General features: G+C 46.1%; 1 protein-coding gene and 1 non-coding gene across 3 annotated transcripts in view; both read right to left on the reverse strand.

The window, feature by feature from the left end:
* The window catches only part of PRRG4 (proline rich and Gla domain 4), a 28,308-nt gene extending 19,841 nt beyond the window's left edge, over positions 1 to 8,467 (reverse strand). Inside the window, exons 1-2 of one of the 2 annotated variants that reach the window (XM_062198045.1) lie at positions 8,420 to 8,467; positions 7,669 to 7,793 (exon numbers count right to left, since the gene is read on the reverse strand). In XM_062198045.1, the coding sequence (XP_062054029.1) occupies positions 7,669 to 7,771 (103 nt within the window). In that variant the 5' untranslated portion in view covers positions 7,772 to 7,793; positions 8,420 to 8,467. Of the gene's footprint in view, positions 1 to 7,668; positions 7,794 to 8,108; positions 8,264 to 8,419 lie in introns of those variants that run through there. The other variant, XM_062198046.1, reaches the window with a different exon arrangement.
* Positions 8,468 to 16,250: 7,783 nt separating this feature from the next.
* LOC133764946 (small nucleolar RNA SNORA66) lies at positions 16,251 to 16,376 on the reverse strand. Its single transcript, XR_009866513.1, has one exon. It is a non-coding gene; the product is annotated as a small nucleolar RNA SNORA66 (small nucleolar RNA).
* Between the last annotated feature and the right edge of the window lie 3,012 nt (positions 16,377 to 19,388).

The following is a 19,388-nucleotide window of genomic DNA, read 5'->3' on the forward strand; positions in this document are numbered from 1 at the left end:
GGAGGGACAGCACTGTGATGTGGCGTATTAATTGTCATCTGCAGTGCCAGCATCCCACATAGGCACTGATTTGAGACCCTGTTGCTCCTCTTCCAATCCAGGTCCGTGCTAATGACCTGGGAAAAGCTGTAGAAGATGGCTCAAGTGCTTGGGCCCATATAGGAAACCTGGAAGAAGCTACTGGCTCCTGACTTCAGCCTGGCCCAGCACTGGCTGTTGTGGCCATCTGGGGAGTGAACCAGCGGATGCATGATCTCTCTCTCTCTGTCTCTCCTTCTCTTTGTAACTCTAACTTTCAAATAAATAAATAAATCTTAAAAAAAAAAGAGAGAAAAGAAAGCACCAGAAGATGGCCCAAGTATTGGGCTCCTGCACCCATGTGGGAGACCTGGAAGAAGCGCCTGGCTCCTGGCTTTGGCCTGGCCCAGTCCTGGCTATTGTGGCCATTTGAGGAGTGAATCTGTGGATGGAAGATCTCTCTGTCTCTCCCCCCTTTGTAACTCAGCCTTTCAAATAAATTTAAAAACTCTTAAAAAAATATGGCTGGATTGGCTGGGTAAACTGTCAATTGGGACATATATATCCCTATTGGAGTACCTAGGTTCTAGTCCTGGCTCTGCTCCCAATTCCAGCTTCCTGCTAATGTTCACCTTGGGAGGTACCTGGTGATGGCTCAAGTCGTTGATTCCCTGCTACTACATGAGAAACCTAGATTGAGTTCCCAACTCCTGAGCATTTGGGAAGTGAATCAGCAGATGGGAGTTCTCGTTGCCCATCTGTCTAATAACTAAGTAAATAAGTAAAAATTAAAAAAGAAAAGAGAACCCTAAGAGGGTAGGAGTAGAATTAAAACAACAACAACAACAACAATAATAATAAGATACAGCTATTAGAAAGGTTTAAATTATTTATGTGATTTCCATAATATTTCTGTTAGTCAACACTGTTCTGGTGTCAACTTCCACATTATAAATAAGTCAGCTATTCAAACCAAGGGTTATGTTAGAATGGGATTATTGGAGATAGTTGTTTCAAGAAGTATTCTAACAGGTAGCTAGAGAGGCCAGACGGTTGAAATAGTTCTGTTCTTTCTCCTCTGTTGTCTTCTTGTGGATTCTATACTCAACACGTGGAGAGAGAATGAACAGATTTTCAAGCCTCCATCTCTCCTTACTAGAATTCCTGCAATGGCCTTCCAAGTGGTTGAGTGGTTTTCTTGCTCCTCTACAGTCTGTTTTTAGTCAAAGAGATGATTTTAAAAGGCAAATCAGATTTTGTTCTTACTTTTTCCCACTTGGCTTTCTAAAGAATTATTTATTGATTTCAAAGGCAGAGTTACAGAGAGCAAGTGATGTCTTCCATGTTCTGGTTCACTCCTCCAGATGGCCAAAACGGCCAGAACTGAACCAATCCAAAGCCAGGAGCTTCTTCCAGGTCTCCTACCTGGGTGTGGGGGCCAAGGAATTGGGCCATCCTTTACTGCTTTCCAAAGCCATAGCAGAGAGCTGGATCGGAAGTGGAGCAGTTGGGACTTGAACTGGCGCCCATATAGGATGCTGGCACTGCAGGTGGCAGCTTTACTTGTTGCACCACGGTGCCGGGCCCCCCTACTTTGCTTTTTAAAAGCCTTCTAATAGCAATCCCACCTACTGCAGAATAAAAGCTAAATTCCTTAAAAAGGCCCACCAGGCTCTGTATGATTTGGTCCCTAAAGCCTTAATCCTTTGGTCCCATCTCTTACTACTTTTTCACAAGTGTTCTTTTTTTAAAGATTTATTTATTATTTATTTGAAAAGATGAGTGACAGAGAGAGGGAGAGACGGGAAAGCTAGAGAGGGATGTATGCAGCAGGTAGGGCTGGGCCAGGCCAAAGCCAGGAGCCCAGAACTCTGTCCAGGTCTCCCACATGGATGGCAGTGACCCAAGTACTTGGGTCAGGATCTGCAGCCTCCCAGGTGCCTTAGCAGGAAATTGGATTGGAAGTGCAGAGTAGTGGGGACTCGAATCAGGCACTCCAATATAGAAAGTGGGTATCCCAAGCAGTGGCTTAAACTGCTGTGCCACGGTGCCCAACCCTCACGAATTCCAACACACCCGGTTCTTTGCTGCCTTTCTACATACAGTTTCCTCAGATTATCTTTCCCCTCACAGCTTGCCCTCTCACGTTCTTTAGCATTTTGTTCAGCATTGCACTGAATGCCCCCAGCCCTACGCATCCACCTCTGACACCCCTGGGCATACTCTGCTTTTCTCCATAGCACTTAGTCACCCCCTGAGGTCCCATTGCTTCACTTACCCATTTGTCACCATTCTGTTCCCCTCACTAAAGCAGGGGCACATAAAAGTCACTTAAGCCAGCGCCGTGGCTCAACAGGCTAATCCTCCGCCTTGCGGCACCGGCACACCGGGTTCTAGTCCCGGTCGGGGCACCGATCCTGTCCCGGTTGCCCCGCTTCCAGGCCAGCTCTCTGCTGTGGCCAGGGAGTGCAGTGGAGGATGGCCCAAGTGCTTGGGCTCTGCACCCCATGGGAGACCAGGATAAGCACCTGGCTCCTGCCATCGGAACAGCGCGGTGCGCCGGCCGCAGCGCGCTACCGCGGCGGCCATTAGAGGGTGAACCAACGGCAAAGGAAGACCTTTCTCTCTGTCTCTCTCTCTCACTGTCCACTCTGCCTGTCAAAAAAAAAAAAAAAAAAAAAAAGTCACTTAAAAAATATTGAATGAATGAATGAATGAATGAACTCAACTTGTCTAAGTGGGAAGAAATTCACGGACCTAAATTCTACCAGTCGAAGCAATTCAAATGCGTAGTCTGGTGTTGCTCAGCCTGGCATAAGTTTGAAGAAGTCAACTAGTGAAGAAGCAATCACCGTGGTGTAACTCAGTTGGACTTAGTGCATGAAGTCTGACTTCAGAGTGGACAATAAGAAATCTGCCTCTGTGGTGCAACTTCTCAGATAAGCCCAGATCTTTACATTTTATTGACTGTAAAAGCAGTGCAATTAGCCCACTGACACTCCTTTCTGTTGAGGTAGGCTATATGAATTATAAAACGCGTGCCCACTCCCATGGGACTTAATAAAGCTACTGTTAACTAAAAGGGAAATAGAGGACCGTTTATATTTTTTCTGAAGTATCTTTGCTAATATCATAAATATGGTGTTTATGAAAATTCATGATATTATGACTAATACTATATTGAGAGTTAAAAAAACAACCCTAAGAGGGTAGGGGCTGTTCTTTGCTACTTCTCTGAGTGTGCAAGTTCCAAATCTGTTAGTGGCGGACCTTGGACTTAACCTTCAGTGCCAGGTCAAATTTTTTCCTCCCTGCCTTACGACTGCAGGAGAAATACTGCCCTTTGATATTTGTATCTTAAGTAACTTCAGATTTGCTTCTGATTAAAAATAAGCAAACTTCCCTGCCCACGGAGCATCGTTGGCTCCCAGCAAGGGCTCCTATGCTCCCCTTCACCACAGCTGGAGCTTGTGCCAGCCTGTGCACCTGCTTCCTTGGTTTTTCTGCCCTTCTCTGTTTTTCCTTACACTCTGCAAAGAGGCAGTCTGTGTACTCCACTGCTAGAAATCCTCCAACCCAGATAGTCCCCTCTGCTCTGCTTGTCTATCTCATGTTTCCTAGCTAAGTTCCCTTCGATTCATTTCAACTCTATCCTCAGGGTTTATCAGAATTTAGCTGACTGTCCCATTTCCCCCCACCCCAGTAACTTTTCACAGCTCTATTTATTATATCCCATGTGCAGACAGAAACTACTGGCTTCTGTGTCATACAGTCAGATGAAGAAGTATTCCAGAACAGGGATTATGGCAGTCCATTTCTACATCTCCAGCACCCAGCATAGGGCCTGGCAAATAATTTGTGTTTGAAAAATGGTTACTGGGGCTGGTGTTGTGGCACAATGAATTAAGATGCTACCTGCCATGCTGGCATCCCATTTGAGTGCTGGTTTGAGTCCCAGCTGCTCCACTTCCAATCCAGCTCCCTGCTAATGCATCTGGGAAAGCAGCAGAAGACGGCCCAAGTGCTTGGGACCCTGCACCTAAGTGGGAAGTCCTGATGAAGTTCCAGGTTCTGGGCTTCAGTCTGACCCAGCCCTGGCTGTTGTAGCCATTTGGGGAATGAACCAGCAGATGGAAGACCAGTCTCTCCCTCTCTCTCTCTAATAACTTTTCAGTTCAAATAAATCTTCAAAAGTTGTTACTAACTCACCAAACTGGCTTTTCAAATGTGTAGGCTCTTTCATTTACATTTCCCACAGGTGTTCCCAGCTCTTCACACTCAAGTCTGACCCCTAACTTCCTTCCGTAGTTTGTGATGTCCTTGAGAGTGTCTTTTATGTCTGTATGATGTGAAAGAATGAATGGATACTCTCACAGCCATTCTTGTCCTATTGATAGGAGCAATCAATCTTATTTATGAATGGACTTACATAGAAGGATGCTTCAAAGAGTTTATGGAAAAATGGAATTGAAAGGTAAGTATTTTGATGCAAAAAATTTTGAAATCCATGTATAGTTTTTTCTTATAATACGTATTTTCTGTGAACTTGTGGAATAGTTTTTTATGCATGGATTTCAATAGTTTATTGCACCAAGTTTTCAATTTCATTTCCACGAACTTTTTAAAAATTATTTATTTTTATTTATTTGAAAGAGAGACAGAGACAGAACAGCAGAAAGAGAGATGGTCTTTCTGCTCCTGCAGTAAGCTGGGGCCGGGGCAGGCTGACGTCAAGAGCCCAGAACTCAGTCTGAGTCTCCCACATGAAAGGTAGGGACCCACGTACTCGAACCATCCATCGTCTGCTGCCTCCCAGAGTGTGCATTAGCAGCAAGGTAGAATGCAAAGCAGAGCTGGGACTTGAACCCAGGCACTTCCAAATGATATGTGCATATCTCAAGCGGCATCTTAACAGCTTTGCCAAATGCCTGTCCTTCCAAACTTTTTGAAATACTCTCAAATATGGTGTGACTTGGGAAGTACCAAGAAGAATCCACTTTCAAAATCTCTCTTTATTCTGTTAGTCAATCCAGTTTCCTAGGCCTGTGCTGTTTGATTCCTTTGGGTTAAGGTATTGACTTTCTCTCTCTCTCTCTCTCTCTCTTTTTTTTTTTTTTACAGGCAGAGTGGACAGTGAGAGAGGCAGAGAGAAAGTTCTTCCTTTGCCGTTGGTTCACCCTCCAATGGCCGCCGCGGCTGGGGCACCGTGCCGATCCGAAGGCAGGAGCCAGGTGCTTCTCCTGGTCTCCCATGGGGTGCAGGGCCCAAGCACTTGGGCCATCCTCCACTGCTCTCCCGGGCCACAGCAGAGAGCTGGACTGGAAGAGGAGTGACCGGGACAGAATCCGGCGCCCCGACCGGGACTAGAACCCGGTGTGCCAGCACCGCAAGGCAGAGGATTAGCCTATTGAGCCACGGCGCCAGCCTCTCTCTCTCTCTTTAAGATTTATTTATTTATTTGAAAGTCAGAGTTACACAGAGAGAGAAGGAGAGGCAGAGAGAGAGGTCTTCCATCCGCTAGTCTACTCCCCAATTGGCTGCAACAGCCGAAGCTGCACCGATCCGAACAGGCAGAGTGGACAGTGTGAGAGAGAGGGACAGAGAGAAAGGTCTTCTTTTGCCGTTGGTTCACCCTCCAATGGCCGCCGCGGCCAGCGCGCTACGGCCAACGCACCGCGCTGATCCGATGGCAGGAGCCAGGTGCTTCTCCTGGTCTCCCATGGGGTGCAGGGCCCAAGCACTTGGGCCATCCTCCACTGCACTCCCGGGCCACAGCAGAGAGCTGGCCTGGAAGAGGAGTGACCGGGACTAGAACCCGGTGTGCCGGTGCCACTAGGCGGAGGATTAGCCTAGTGAGCCTCGGCGCCGGCGCTAGGAGCTTCTTCTGGGTCTCCCACGTGGGTGCAGGGGCCCAAGGACTTAGGCCATCCTTGACCGCTTTCCCAGGCCATAGCAGAGAGTTGGAAGGGAAGTGGAGCAGCTGGGATTCCAACTGACTTCCATATGGGATGCTAGCACTGCAGGTGGCAGCTTAACCCACTACACCACAGTGCCGGCCACTCTCTCTTTTATTTGAGAGACACACAGAGAAAGTTCCCGTCTGCTGGTTCACCCCCCTGTATTAATCATTAATAAGTGAGATAGGAGTATAAGTGTAACAGATCCTTTCCAAATGAGAATAAGCTGAGCATAGATCTGATGACAAGGGATAAGAGACAGGAATGTGTGGGGAAATAGATGCAAAGTGGGGAAGCACAGTGGCTAGACAAGGAGAAGGATGCTGAGAGCCAAACCAATTTTTTTTTCTTTTCTGATTTTGCTAAATAGGTTTCATTTCTTTTCTTTTTTAAGAAAGATGTATTTATTTATGTGAGAGGCAGAGTTATCAACAGAGAGAGGGAGAGGCAGAGAGAGAGGTCTTCCATCTGCTGGTTCACTCCCCCAAATGGCCACAATGGCCAATCCAGAGCCAGGAGCTTCTTCTGGGTCTCCCATGTGGATGCAGAGACCCAAGCACTTGGTTCATCCTTTGCTGCTGCTTCCGCAGGCCGCTAGCAAGGAGCTGGATTGTAAGTGGAGCAGCCGGGACTCGAACCTGCGCCCATATGGGATGTTGGCGCCACAAGCAGAGGCTTAATCTACTGCGCCACAGCACCAACCCCCAGGTAGGTTTCTAAAATGCAGACACGGAGCAAGTGTTGTGGTACAGTGTATTAAGCTGTCTGGCCTGATTGCATCTCCTATAGGAGTGCCTGTTTTGAGTCTTGTATACCCCCTGCTTCTGTCTAACATGCTTGGGAAGGCAGTGGATGATGGCCCAAGTACTTTGGGCCTTGCCACCCATGTAGAGGACCCAGATGGAGTTCTGGGTTCCTGGATTGTTGCCCCAGCCTGACCTAGCACTGATTGTTGCAGGCCAGTGAACCAGTAGGTGGGAGATAATCTCTTTCTTTGTGTCACTCCCTCTCTGTCATTCTGCCTTTCAAAGAACTAACTAAAATTTTTCAAAAAATGATAAAAATGGAGGCAAGATCCAATCTGCTTATGACTTGAAGCCTAAAAATGCGTGAAATTCTGGGTTAGCAAGCCCAAAACCCAATCTCTTCTCTGTCAGTATTTATCCAGACAACTCGAGGTTCAGAAGTGAAGAAGGACCTCAGAGATCACTCCAGCCCCATACCAGTTATTTTGCTGATGAACACGTTAAAACCCAAAGGGATGAATGAGGCACCTGGCCCAGGGGCTCACAAGATCAGACCAGATTCTGGTCACCCTGCACATCTCTCCAGGAAGAACAAAGAATATGTCATTAGAATTACTATATAACTACATCTAGAAAAAGTCACTCACCGATTTCCCCAAATCAAAATAGTCAAAATCACTCCCTATCCTACTAGCTTTCCATTAACTACAAACCAACTGTTAAATATATATTTCGCAAAGGAAATTCACAGAAACAAATGTGTCTACATTTGTAGTTGAAGAATATCAAAGTGCGCCACATCACCAAATAAATCATGAATTAAACTAAAAGATGTGTTAGTGCTTCTACGATTGAGGGAGATACGGATATCTGAATGCTACACGTCCTCCCTGGAGATCTGTGCCAGGTGACTCTGGTGTCCGGGACGGAGTCCGAAGCCTGCTTACCTTCTGCTCTGGCGTGCCCGGAATCCTGAAGGCTTCTTGTGCAATGAGGAAACGCGATGGTAACCGCGGGCAGGTGGCTGAGAAGAATCAGGACTGCGAACATAGTCTGGCACCTGTCAGAGAAACTAAAACAAACACACACAAAGCGCGTCAACAAAAAAGCCCCTGTCTCAGCTCCCCGAGTTTCTGTGGGAACTGAGTCGCCGACCCATTGTTCTCCAAGCCGCCGCCGCGCGCGGTTTCGGTCTCCCGGGGCCGGACGCGAGTTGAGAAAGCGGCCCCCCGAGAGCGCCTGGAGACAAGCGCCGCGCCCTGGGACTCTGCGCCGGCCGACCGGGCACCTGTCGCCGCGGGCAACCCTCGGATTACGTTCCAACAAGATCCTGTCCGCCCGAGCCCCGGCCCCTGGGTCCCCTTCGCGGTAACCCGGTTCCCCGCACCTGGAGCCCCCGGCACATGTTCCAGCAGCCCCCGGGCCGGGGCCCCGTTGTTGTGTGGTTCCTGCTGCCGCCAGGCCCTCGTCTCCGACGCCCCCCAGGTCTCCACAGGACTTCGGGCCTAGCTCTTTGTCGGGGTGTCCTCCGCGCGAAGATCCAGGAAGCGCCCAGGGTCCGCAGAGGGGCGCCCAGGGGACGCGAGCGGCGCGAGCTCCTGCCTCGGGCCCGGGAGACCGCGGACAGCTCAGTGCGAGGGAGGAAGCAGCTACCTGGGGATCACCTGGCCGCGCCCCGCCTCCTGGGACCCCGCCTACCTGTAGCGGGCGGGCCGCGGGACGGCGTCTCCAGGGAACCCGCGCCGAGCTCCAGCGGCGGACGCAGCTTCTGTCCCCAGCCCTGGGCGAACCCAGCCGCCTGTCGCCAGTTCTGGCCCCGCCTTGGCGGCGCGGGTGGCTGGCTTTGGACTTGTCTCTGGGTCCGGCGTTCTCAGTGAATTCAAGCAAGCATTTCAGCTCTCAGTGCTCAGCAAAGCGCCCTGGGCGCGTCCTGGGCTTTTCGGTTTGGGTCGCCTTAGGCTTTGGGGTCCTGTGGTTACCTGTCCTCCAAGGGTGAACTGGGGCGAGACCAAAGACACCCATCAGAGAAATTACACTGTATTGGCACTATGAAATGGGAAATGAACTTTAAAAATTAATCGATTACATTGGTTCTCAAGTGGTGGTCCTCCAGGTCTGAGATGGCTACGAGTGATCCTTTCAAAGGCCCTCCGAGGTCAAAACTACTTCCCTGTGGTGACAAGATGTGATTTGCCATTTTTCACTTTCATTCTCTCATGAGTGTACAGTGGAAATTTCCAGAGATTTTCTTGACTTGTAAGGATGTCGTCACTCTGCTAATAGACTACCTGTTCATGCATGCTGTGTTTTCTAGTATTTTCCATGATAGTAGGCTTAAAATACCAGTATAAAAGTTTTATGTAAAGATTTGTGTAGGTTTATAGAGACTAATATTTGTTCTCAGAATTTCGGTACTCTTACCAGGAGAGCTATAACCTCTTTATTCCCAAAGAAATAATTACCTTGAACTTTTCTTTCAGCCTACTCAGAAACAATAAGTACACATTGTTGTCTTGATTTGAAATAATGCTTTGTAAATTTCTGAGTTTTAATGTGTGATAAATGTCATTAGATATAATTCACATGTGGCACAAGGGGTTAAGCCACCACTTGGGACAACTGTGTCCCATATGGGGGCTGCCCGTTCACACCCTGGCTCCTTTGTCTCCAATCCAGCCTCCTGCTTAATGTGCATACTTGGAGGCAGTGGGTCGTGGCTGAAATGCGCACCTCCCTGCCACTCATGTGGGAGACCAGGATGGAGTTCTGGGTTCCTGGTCCAGCCCTGGCTGTTGTGGGCATTTGGGGAGTGAACCAGGAGATAGAAAATCTCTTTCTTTGTCTCTCTCTCTCTCTTTGCCTTTCAAGTGGGTGAAAATAAATGAATAAACCACAAGGAAATGCTCTTTGGGGCCCTTGATAATTCAGGGGAAAGAGGGTCCAAGGTTAAAGAATATGGGAAGTGCTGCCTCAAGTACTGAAGACAGCAGGTGCACACAGACCTTTGCTGGATGGTGTTCATAGTCTTCCCCGTCTACATAACATGCTCAACAATTTCTAGGACCATTATTTAAGGTTTCATGCTCTGGCTGAAGTGAACTGGCACTGGCTGGAAGCCAAAGGAAGCATTTTCCCCCTTCCTGATCTTTAACTGATGTCATTTTCACCAAATACTTTTTCTCCCCACAATGGCTATTGTCTATTTTATTCTGATTATCGAGAATCAACTGAATTCTTATAAGTTTCCTGCAGAAAGTTTGCTTTCACTGATTCCTTCTAAGCATGGCAGCTCCCCACCCCCAACCTCCTGTGGCAGTCTCTTCCTGTTCACCTTCCATGTGTCCACCTGGTTGTCTAACCTGTTTCCACAGTGGATCCTTCGTCCCTCCTTCTTACGTAAGCAACTGGGATCAGGCTGTGAAGAGCTGGAAATAATTTCTTTGGGCGGCATGAGAATGGGAAACATCTTCACTGGAACATTCATACTTCTGTTTGCTCACTTGGTCAATCTGCAACTAAGATAAACACCACAGGCTCTGTTCTGAAAAGCTAATCTGGCCAAGATCTAATCTAAGAATGTGGGTCACCAGGGCCAGGAGTGCCTGACCCTACTCTGCGGCCTCCACAGCACCCAGCAGTGCACCTTTGACATTGTTGGTGCTCAGTACACTTTTGTTGGGTGGAAGCTATTTACTTTTTTTCTGGCTTAATTTTGTCTTGCTTATGTATGAATTTCTTTTTATGTGAAAGGTTGAAAGGCAGCTAGGGAGAGAGAGAGACAGCCACAGAGAGATCTTGCTTCCATTAATTCACTTCCCAAATGCCCATAACAGCTGGTGCTGGGCCAGGCCGAAGCCAGGACTCCAGCCAGTCCGGGCCTCCTACATGGCTGGCAGGGACCCAAGTACTTGAGCTGCCTCCCGGGATGTGGGTTAGCAGGAATCTGGAATAGGAAGCAGAGCTGGGACTTGACTCCAGGCACTTTAACATAGGATGTGATTGTCCCAAATGCTTGCCCTTGTGTTTTTATTTGTTTGTTTTGTTTTGTTAAGATTTATTTGAAAGTCAGAGTTACAGAGAGAGAAAGAGATCTTCCACCTGCTGGTTCACTGTCCAAATGACCACTATGCCAGGGCTGGGCCAGACTGAAGCCAGGAGCCAGGAGCGCCTTCCAGCTCTCCCACATGGATGGCAGAGGCCCAAGTACTTGGGACATCTTTTGCTGCTTTTCCCAGGCCACTGGCAGGGAGCTGGATCTGAAGTGGAGCGGCCAGCACAAACATCCCTCATGGGATGCCAGCATCGCAGGTGGCGGCTTTACCTGCTGCACCACAATGCTGGCCCCCTGTTTTGTTTGTTTTTAATTGTATATATTTATGAAGTACAATGTGATAGTTTGATACATGTAAACAATGTGTAAACAATGTGTAATGATCAAATCAGATTAATCAGCTTTTCATCACTTAAACATTTATCATTTCCTTGTATTGGGAACCTTTGAATTCCCTCTTCCAGCTCTTCATAAAATGTATAATAAATTGGGGGCTGGCACTGTGGCGTAACAGGTTGAGCGGCAGCCTGCAGGGCCGGCATCCCATATGGGTGCCAGTTCGAGTCCAGCTTCTCCTTTTTTTTTTTTTTTTTGACAGGCAGAGTGGACAGTGAGAGAGAGAGAGACAGAGAGAAAGGTCTTCCTTTTGCCGTTGGTTCACCCTCCAATGGCCGCCGCGGTAGCGCGCTGCGGCCGGCGCACCGCGCTGTTCCGATGGCAGGAGCCAGGTGCTTCTCCTGGTCTCCCATGGGGTGCAGGACCCAAGGACTTGGGCCATCCTCCACTGCACTCCCTGGCCACAGCAGAGAGCTGGCCTGGAAGAGGGGCAACCGGGACAGAGTCGGTGCCCCAACCGGGACTAGAACCCGGTGTGCCGGCGCCGCAAGGCGGAGGATTAGCCTGTTGAGCCACGGCGCCGGCCGAGTCCAGCTTCCGATCCAGCTCTCTGCTATGGCCTGGGAAAGCAGTAGAAGATGACCCAAGTCCTTGGGCCTCAGCTTCCACATGGGAGACCTGGAAGAAGCTCCTGGCTCCTGGCTTCAGAACGGTGCAGCTCCAGCTGTTGCAGCCAACTGGGGAGTAAACCAGCTGATGGAAGACCTCTCCCTCTCTCTCTCTCTCTCTGTAACTCTGACTTTCAAATAAATAAATAAATCTTTAAATATATATGTATATATATAGAATAAGTTGTTGTAAACTTAAGTCATCCAACTGTGCTGTGTAACACTGTGCTTTGGTACTTGTTATCCGGCCTCCCTCTATCTGCCCCCTCCCATCCCTTCCCTCTGTTACCCTTCCGAGCCTGCCTACCTCTATGCTTCTATGAAATCAGCTGTTTTCGTACTGCAGCCTACCTACTTTTCAGTAAGAAAAGTGCTTCATACGCTATTGGGGGAGAGGCAAATAAATGGTTGGCAGCTTCACGCTGTGGAATCAGCAGATCTGAACTGTGATGACATTCCTTGCTAGAATGAGTCCACCCACGTATTTGGATATTTGTAGTAAAACAAGTGAAGCTTTGTGCTCACATCAAATATCACAGTTTATAGCCTGAGAGGGGAGGCAGACAGCGGAGTGGAAGTCTGTTTCTCAGTGGTGCATTACATCCCTTCGTGTTTCCCTGTAGTACTGGGTTCTAGAGAACATGACAGCGTTTGGCAGTACGGACACAAACCCCAGCCCCTATGACACTGCACGATATTCTGAAGTTAGATGGCAGAGAGAGAATAGGGAACAGCCAGGACTGCTTGTTTCTTCTGTTGCTTTCTTGCTGTGTTCATTGTCTTATTTTGTACCCTTTGCTCTTTGAACTTACAATATTCTCATGCTTTTCTTCCAAAGCAGCTCAAGTGTTCTCACAGATAGCATTTCTCTTACTCTGTGGAGTGGGGTCAGGTATTAGGATCCCCATTTTACAAAGCAGGACACTGAGGCATGAAGAAGTAACTGAACAATCACTGGCCAAGTAATAGCCCGGTTCTTGCCTCTTTCCAGTGCTTTTTTTGAGTTATTAAGCAAGGAAGGGTGGTAGGTAAGAAATTATTTAGTTTCAAAGAAAATTTTAAAAAATAAAACAGAGCAATGAGACGGATGGACTTGGATTAAGGTGCTAACGCAACTCTGAGTGCCTGCCCAGCCACTTAGCTGTGTGAACTCAAGAATGAAATGGAAGCTCCGTTTACTGTGTGGGCATGAGGGTTGACTCAAGGACTGTGACAGCTGCAGTCATGAAACTCTGCGGTCTAGGTCACAGCCACATCCTTAAAGACACACCGATGACCGCATCATTACACGACTCGCAACAGGAGATGCAACTTTCCCGAACCTGATGTTTCTGTGACATTTCAGCCTTGACATTTCAACGTCAATCGTTTTGCAGTTTTAATTTATCCTAGTAAAGTCAGCAAGTGGAAAATGACAGACTCCTACTGTCCCAGGTTGATTATGTTTCCGTGTGCAGGTATCTTTTCAGATTCATTGAATCGATAAAGGGATTAAAGACTTTATTTTGAATGCTTGCTTAACATAGATGTTTACATCTATCATTTAAGGAAAATGATTGTTAATAGCAAAACAATTAAATAAAATCAAGAACAGTGTGAGAGGTCATCTGGTTTCATGTAATGCTGTGAATCATAGTAAGAAGTCTGTGTCATGCTTAAAAAAATAATGATCCTTATTGTCCTTCCAGGGCACATAGGAACTTGAATCACTGTGGTTTTGAGCTACTCCTGGGGGCATGTGACAGAGCCCTGTGTCACAGCTGGTCCCAGAACTGTCACTCTGTGTACAGAACTTGGCATTATGACCACTATAATTAATTCTTCACTCATCAAATTCGTTTTACTATCATAACCTTACCTTCTGATTGTTACGAAATTCTTTGACTTCTATTTGGTAAACTCAAATTCAGGTTTTCATAATGTTCTAAGTAAACAGCTTTTTTTTTTTTATATATATATATACAAGTTTATTTGGCAACAATTGCAAAATTCCATATACCACATGTGAAAAGAGTTTAAACGAATCATGCATGTCTGGCTGCATATACAATTGACAGTGTTCAAGCATCTTTAGAGTTGGGCATGATGGTTAAGCTGCCACCTGGGACACCTGTATTACACATCAGAGTGCCTCGTTTGAGACCCAGCACCTCCACTTCCAATCCAGCTTCTTGCTAACGCACATCCTGGAAGGCAGCACCTGATGGCTTAAGCATTTGAGCCCCTGCCACCCATGTGGGACACCTGGATAGAGTTCTGGGTGCCAGCTTTCAGCCTGGCCCAACTCTGGCTGTTGCTGGCATTTGGGCAGTGAACCAGTAGATCAAAGATGTCTCTCTCTCTCTCTCTCTCTCTCTAAGTCTCTCTGTTGTTCTGCCTTTCAAGCAGATGAAATAATAAAATAAATAATTTTTGTAAAAAGATACCCCACTATAGACTTTTTTTTAATAAATAATTAATTCTGCATGAGAGAAGGGGGATACAGCAGTGTTGATGGTGTTGGTATTGACTACAAGATGTATAAGGGGAGTTGAAAAAGCTCATGGGAAATGGGAATAAAAGATAAGTTTGCTTTGGTACAAACTTTTTGAAATTCATGCTTTTTTATAATCCATATTTTTCTATGTATTTTTTAACCTAGAAACCTTTTATTCAAGGTATGTCTGCATTTTTGAAGACTCCCCACATATTACATGTAATCACATATTACATGTAATCTAGGCGATCTAGAAATGAGGGCCCTGTTTCTCTTCCTTTGGTTAAGCAATCTCTGTTATTTTATGGACCATCCTGACTTGAAGCTCTCTTCATGTTAATTAACTTTTTTTTTTTTTTTTTTTTATGACAGTCAGAGTGGATAGTGAGAGAGAGAGAGACCGAGAGAAAGGTCTTCCTTTTGCCGTTGGTTCACCCTCCAATGGCCACTGCGGCCGGCTTATCGCGCTGATCCGAAGCCAGGAGCCAGGTGCTTTTCCTGGTCTCCCATGCGGGTGCAGGGCCCAAGGACTTGGGCCATCCTCCACTGCACTCCCGGGCCATAGCAGAGAGCTGGCCTGGAAGAGGGGCAACCGGGATAGAATCTGGTGCCCCAACCGGGACTAGAACCCAGTGTGCCAGCGCCGCAAGGTGGAGGATTAGCCTGTTAAGCCACTGCGCTGGCCATGTTAATTGACTTTTGAGATGTAAAATATTCATTGAAATTGTTTATTTATTTGATATACAAGTAGACACAGAGAGAAAGCTCACATACTTTGGTTCGATCTCCAAATGTCCACAACAGCCAGAGTGAAAGTTCGGAAGCATGCCCTGACAGCTAAGTGAATTCAAGAACAAATAATTCCAGGCCTAAGTTTGTTTCTCTCCGGCTAGATGACTTTGAAGCAGTCATTTCTCACTTTGTCTCTTCAGAGATACTGAGGGTTTGGTCTGAATGAACACTGAGATTCTATCCTGTGCTACAATTCTATAATTCTTTGAATATTTTTTTTTGACAGGCAGAGTGGACAGTGAGAGACAGAGAGAAAGGTCTTCCTTTGCCGTTGGTTCACCCTCCAATGGCCGCTGCGGCTGGCGCATCTTGCTGATCCGAAGGCAGGAGCCAGGTGCTTCTCCTGGTCTCCCATGGGGTGCAGGGACCAAGCACTTGGGCCATCCTCCACTGCACTCCTGGGCCACAGCAGAGAGCTGGCCTGGAAGAGGAGCAACTGGGACAGAATCCAGCGCCCTGACCGGGACTAGAACCTGGTGTGCTGGCGCCGCAAGGTGGAGGATTAGCTTGTTGAGCAACGGCGCCTGCCCTGAATATTTTTGATAATAGAATGTAAAGAGGATTCTATGTAAGTAATTTGCTAATTATTCTTTCCCATTCTGGATAATCTTTAATTATTTGCTTTTACATAACTTGTATATTATATAAAAGGATATAAATCTTTTCAAAATGTAGATTTTAGGAATCATATACACAGGTTCCACATTTTAGTTATTTAATTTTATTAAAATTTTTTTAAAGATTTATTTATTTGAAAGTCAGAGTTACACAGAGAGAGAAGGACAGACAGAGAGAGAAAGAGTTCTTCCATCCGCTGGTTCACGCCCCAGCTGGCCCTTCTTCCAGGTCTTCCCATGTGGGTGCAGGGCCCAAGGACTTGGGCCATCTTCTACTGCTTTCCCAGGCCATAGCAGAGAGCTGGATCAGAAGTGGAGCAGCTGGGACTCGAACAGGCACCCATATGGGATGCCGGCACTGTAGGCAGTGGCTTTATCTGCTACACTACAGCACCAGCTCCTTAAAAATTTTTAATAGGCATAAAAATTGTACATACGTAGAGGGAACCAAGTGATGTTTTAATGTGTGTATAAATTGTGTAACGTCCAATAAGTGTAAGTATATTTATCTCCTAAAACATTTAAAATTTTTTATGGTTTAAAGATCCAAAATCTTATCTTTTTTTTTTTTTCTTTCTTTCTTAATCTGCCTTGTACTGGGATAGAATGGGCCACCTCAGCAGCTTCTGAGGCTAAACTATTTATATCGCCACAATTACTTTAGCAAACATGGTTTCTTTCACTTCTGCCACACACATCACGTTTTAGTTTTTTTTTAACTGAGAAATTTATAGTACATTATCAATAGTCATTCTACTGTCCAGTAGAACCCCAGAACTTCCAACTCCTATCTCACTGTAATTTAGTTCCTGTCAATCAGCTTTCTCCGTCGCTCCCCAGCCTCTGATAATCACCATTATGCTCTTAACTTCTGCGGGATCACCTTTTTCTTATATTCCACATGTGAGTGAGACAATGTGATACTTGTCTTTCTGTGCCTGGCTTATTTCAGTTAACCTAAAAATGACTTCCAGTTCCATCTATGTTGTTGTGAATGGCAAGATTTTATTCTGCTTTATGGCTGAGAAGTATTCTATTGTGTACGTGTTCAAAATAATCTTCATCCATTCATCACTGGATACATATTCCAGTTGTTTCCACTTCTTGGCTATTCTAAGTAGTGCTGTAGCAAACACAGCAGTGCAGATGTCTCTTTAACACATGGATTTAATTTCCTGAGAATATATAACCAGTAATGGGATTGTTGGATCATATGGTAATTCTATTTTTTTACTTTAAATTTTTTAAAATTTTTATGTATTTGAAAGGCATAGAGAAAGAGAGAGAGAGAGACAGAGAGACAGAGAGACAGAGAGATCTTCCATTCACTGGCTCACTACCCAAATTCCCACAACAGCTGCCTATCAATGTTACTAGAGAATCTTTTTTTCTATTATTGGAACTTACTTTTTAATTCTTTCTAACTTGGCTTTATATTGGATTAGTCTTCCATCTGCTCTATTTCTACTGCTTTCCCTATTTTAACTCACACTACCTTGGTATTTTTTTCATTTGCTCTTTTATCTTCCAAACTTAGAATTTAAAAATCTCAGGGGGCAGGGATGTAGCCTAGTGGTAAAGATGCACAGGTTCCTCTTTGGAGTATAGTTTCAATTCCTGTCTCTGACTCCTGACTCTAGGTTCCTACTAATGCAGACCCTGCCAGGTAGCAGGTGATGGCTCAGGCAATTGGATTCCTGCACTACGTGGAAGGCCTATATTTTGTTCCCATCTCCTGGCTCCCACCCCAGCCCCGCCCTGGCCACTGAGGGCATTCGGAGATTAAATCAGTAGAGGGGAGCTCTCTGTTCTTCTGGAAAAAAAAAAAGGCATATGATTTTTATTTCATGTTAAGGCGAGGAATGTCTTCACTTTCTCTTGAGGCATATATGATATCTACAATGAGATTATTTCTTTAATAAATATTGAATAAACTCATTAAGAATTCATGAGTTTTATTGTTTTTTATTCTATTCTGATTTTATTCATATGTTACCTTTATCCCATTTCATATATTACCTTTATCTCATTTAAATTTTATCTTTCTCTTTTCATTCCCTCTCCTTTCTTTCTTTCTTCCTTCCTTCTCTTTCCTTCCTTCCTTCCTTCCTTCTCTTTCTTTCCTTCCTTCCTTCCTTCTCTTTCTTTCTTTCTTTCTTTCTTTCTTTCTTTCTTTCCTTCCTTCCCTCCTTCCTTCTTTCTTTCTTTCTTTCTTTCTTTCTTTCTTTCTTTTTCTTTCTTCTTTCTTTCTTTCCTTCCTTCTTTCTTTCTTTCCCTCCTTTCTTTTTTCTTTTTAAGATTTATTTTATTTATTTGAAAGACGGGGTTAAAGAGAGAGGTAGAAGCTCAGAGAGAAGTCTTCCATCCGATGGTTCATTCCCCAAATGACTGAAACGGCTGAAGCTGGGCCGATCCGAAGCTCGGTGCCAGGAGCTTCTTCCATGTCTCCCTCGTGGATGCAGGGCACAAAGACTTGGACCATCTTCTGCTGCTTTCCCAGGCCACAACAGAGAACGGGATCAGAAGTGGAGCAGGGGCCAGCGTTGTGTCAATAGTGGGTAAAGCTGTCTCCTGCAGTGCCGTCATCCCATATGGGTGCCGGTTCTAGTCCTGGCTGCTCCATTTCCGATCCAGCTCTCTGCTAAGGCCTAAGAAAGCAGTAGAAGATGGCCCAACTCCTTGGGCCCCTGAACCAGCGTGAGAGACCTGGAAGAAGCTCCTGGCTCCTGGGTTTGGATCAGTGCAGTTCTGGCTGTTTAAGCCAATTGGGAAGTGAACCAGCGGATGGAAGACCTCTCTCTCTGCCTCTCCTTTTTCCTTGTGTAACTAACTGACTGACTAACTTCCTTAACTCTGACTTTAAAATAAATAAATAATTTTTTAAAAAAACAAAAAGTGGAGCAGCCAGGACTCGAACCAGTGCCTATATGGGATTCTGGTGCCGCAGGCCAGGGCTTTAACATGCTATGTCACAGTGCTGGCCCCCTCTTATTTCTCTGAAGCTGCTATCTAAAATTTTTTTTCTTGTGCGTACCAACTCGCTTTCTTTCTTTTTCTTTTTCTTTTTCTTTTTCTTTTTCTTTTTCTTTTTCTTTTTCTTTTTTTCTTTTCTTTTGACAGGCAGAGAGGACAGTGAGAGAGAGAGAGAGACAGAGAGAAAAGTCTTCCTTTTTCCGTTGGTTCACCCCCCAAGTGGCCACTACGGCTGGCGTGTTGCGGCCAGCACACTGCGCAGATCTGAAGCCAGGAGCCAGGTGCTTCCTCCTGGTCTCCCATGCGGGTGCAGGGCCCAAGGACCTGGGCCATCGTCCACTGCCTTCCCGGGCCACAGCAGAGAGCTGGCCTGGAAGAGGAGTAACCAGGACAGGACCGGCGCCCCAACTGGGACTAGAACCCAGGTGCCGGTGCCACAGGTGGAGGATTAGCCTAGTGAGCCGTGGCGCTGGCCTCAACTCGCTTTCATATCTTCTTTCCTTCTCTAGGGAGCTTTTTGTGATTTTCTTAAGTTGAACCATAAGAAGTTTCCATTTTCGTAAGTTAGAAACAGTGGACTATCAGCAATTTCACTATTCAGTCTGATAGTTCTCCGCAGAGCCTAGCCCAGGGTCTGGCAGATGCTCAGATAACACTTGTTGAATAAATTAACAATAAATCCCACTCTTCATAGATTTTGGCCAAACTATTCTAGAGAATTTATCATCTAGAGACTGAGGGCCTAAAGAGCATT

The sequence above is a fragment of the Lepus europaeus genome, chromosome 7 (assembly GCF_033115175.1).
Source record: "Lepus europaeus isolate LE1 chromosome 7, mLepTim1.pri, whole genome shotgun sequence".
Taxonomy (NCBI): domain Eukaryota; kingdom Metazoa; phylum Chordata; class Mammalia; order Lagomorpha; family Leporidae; genus Lepus; species Lepus europaeus.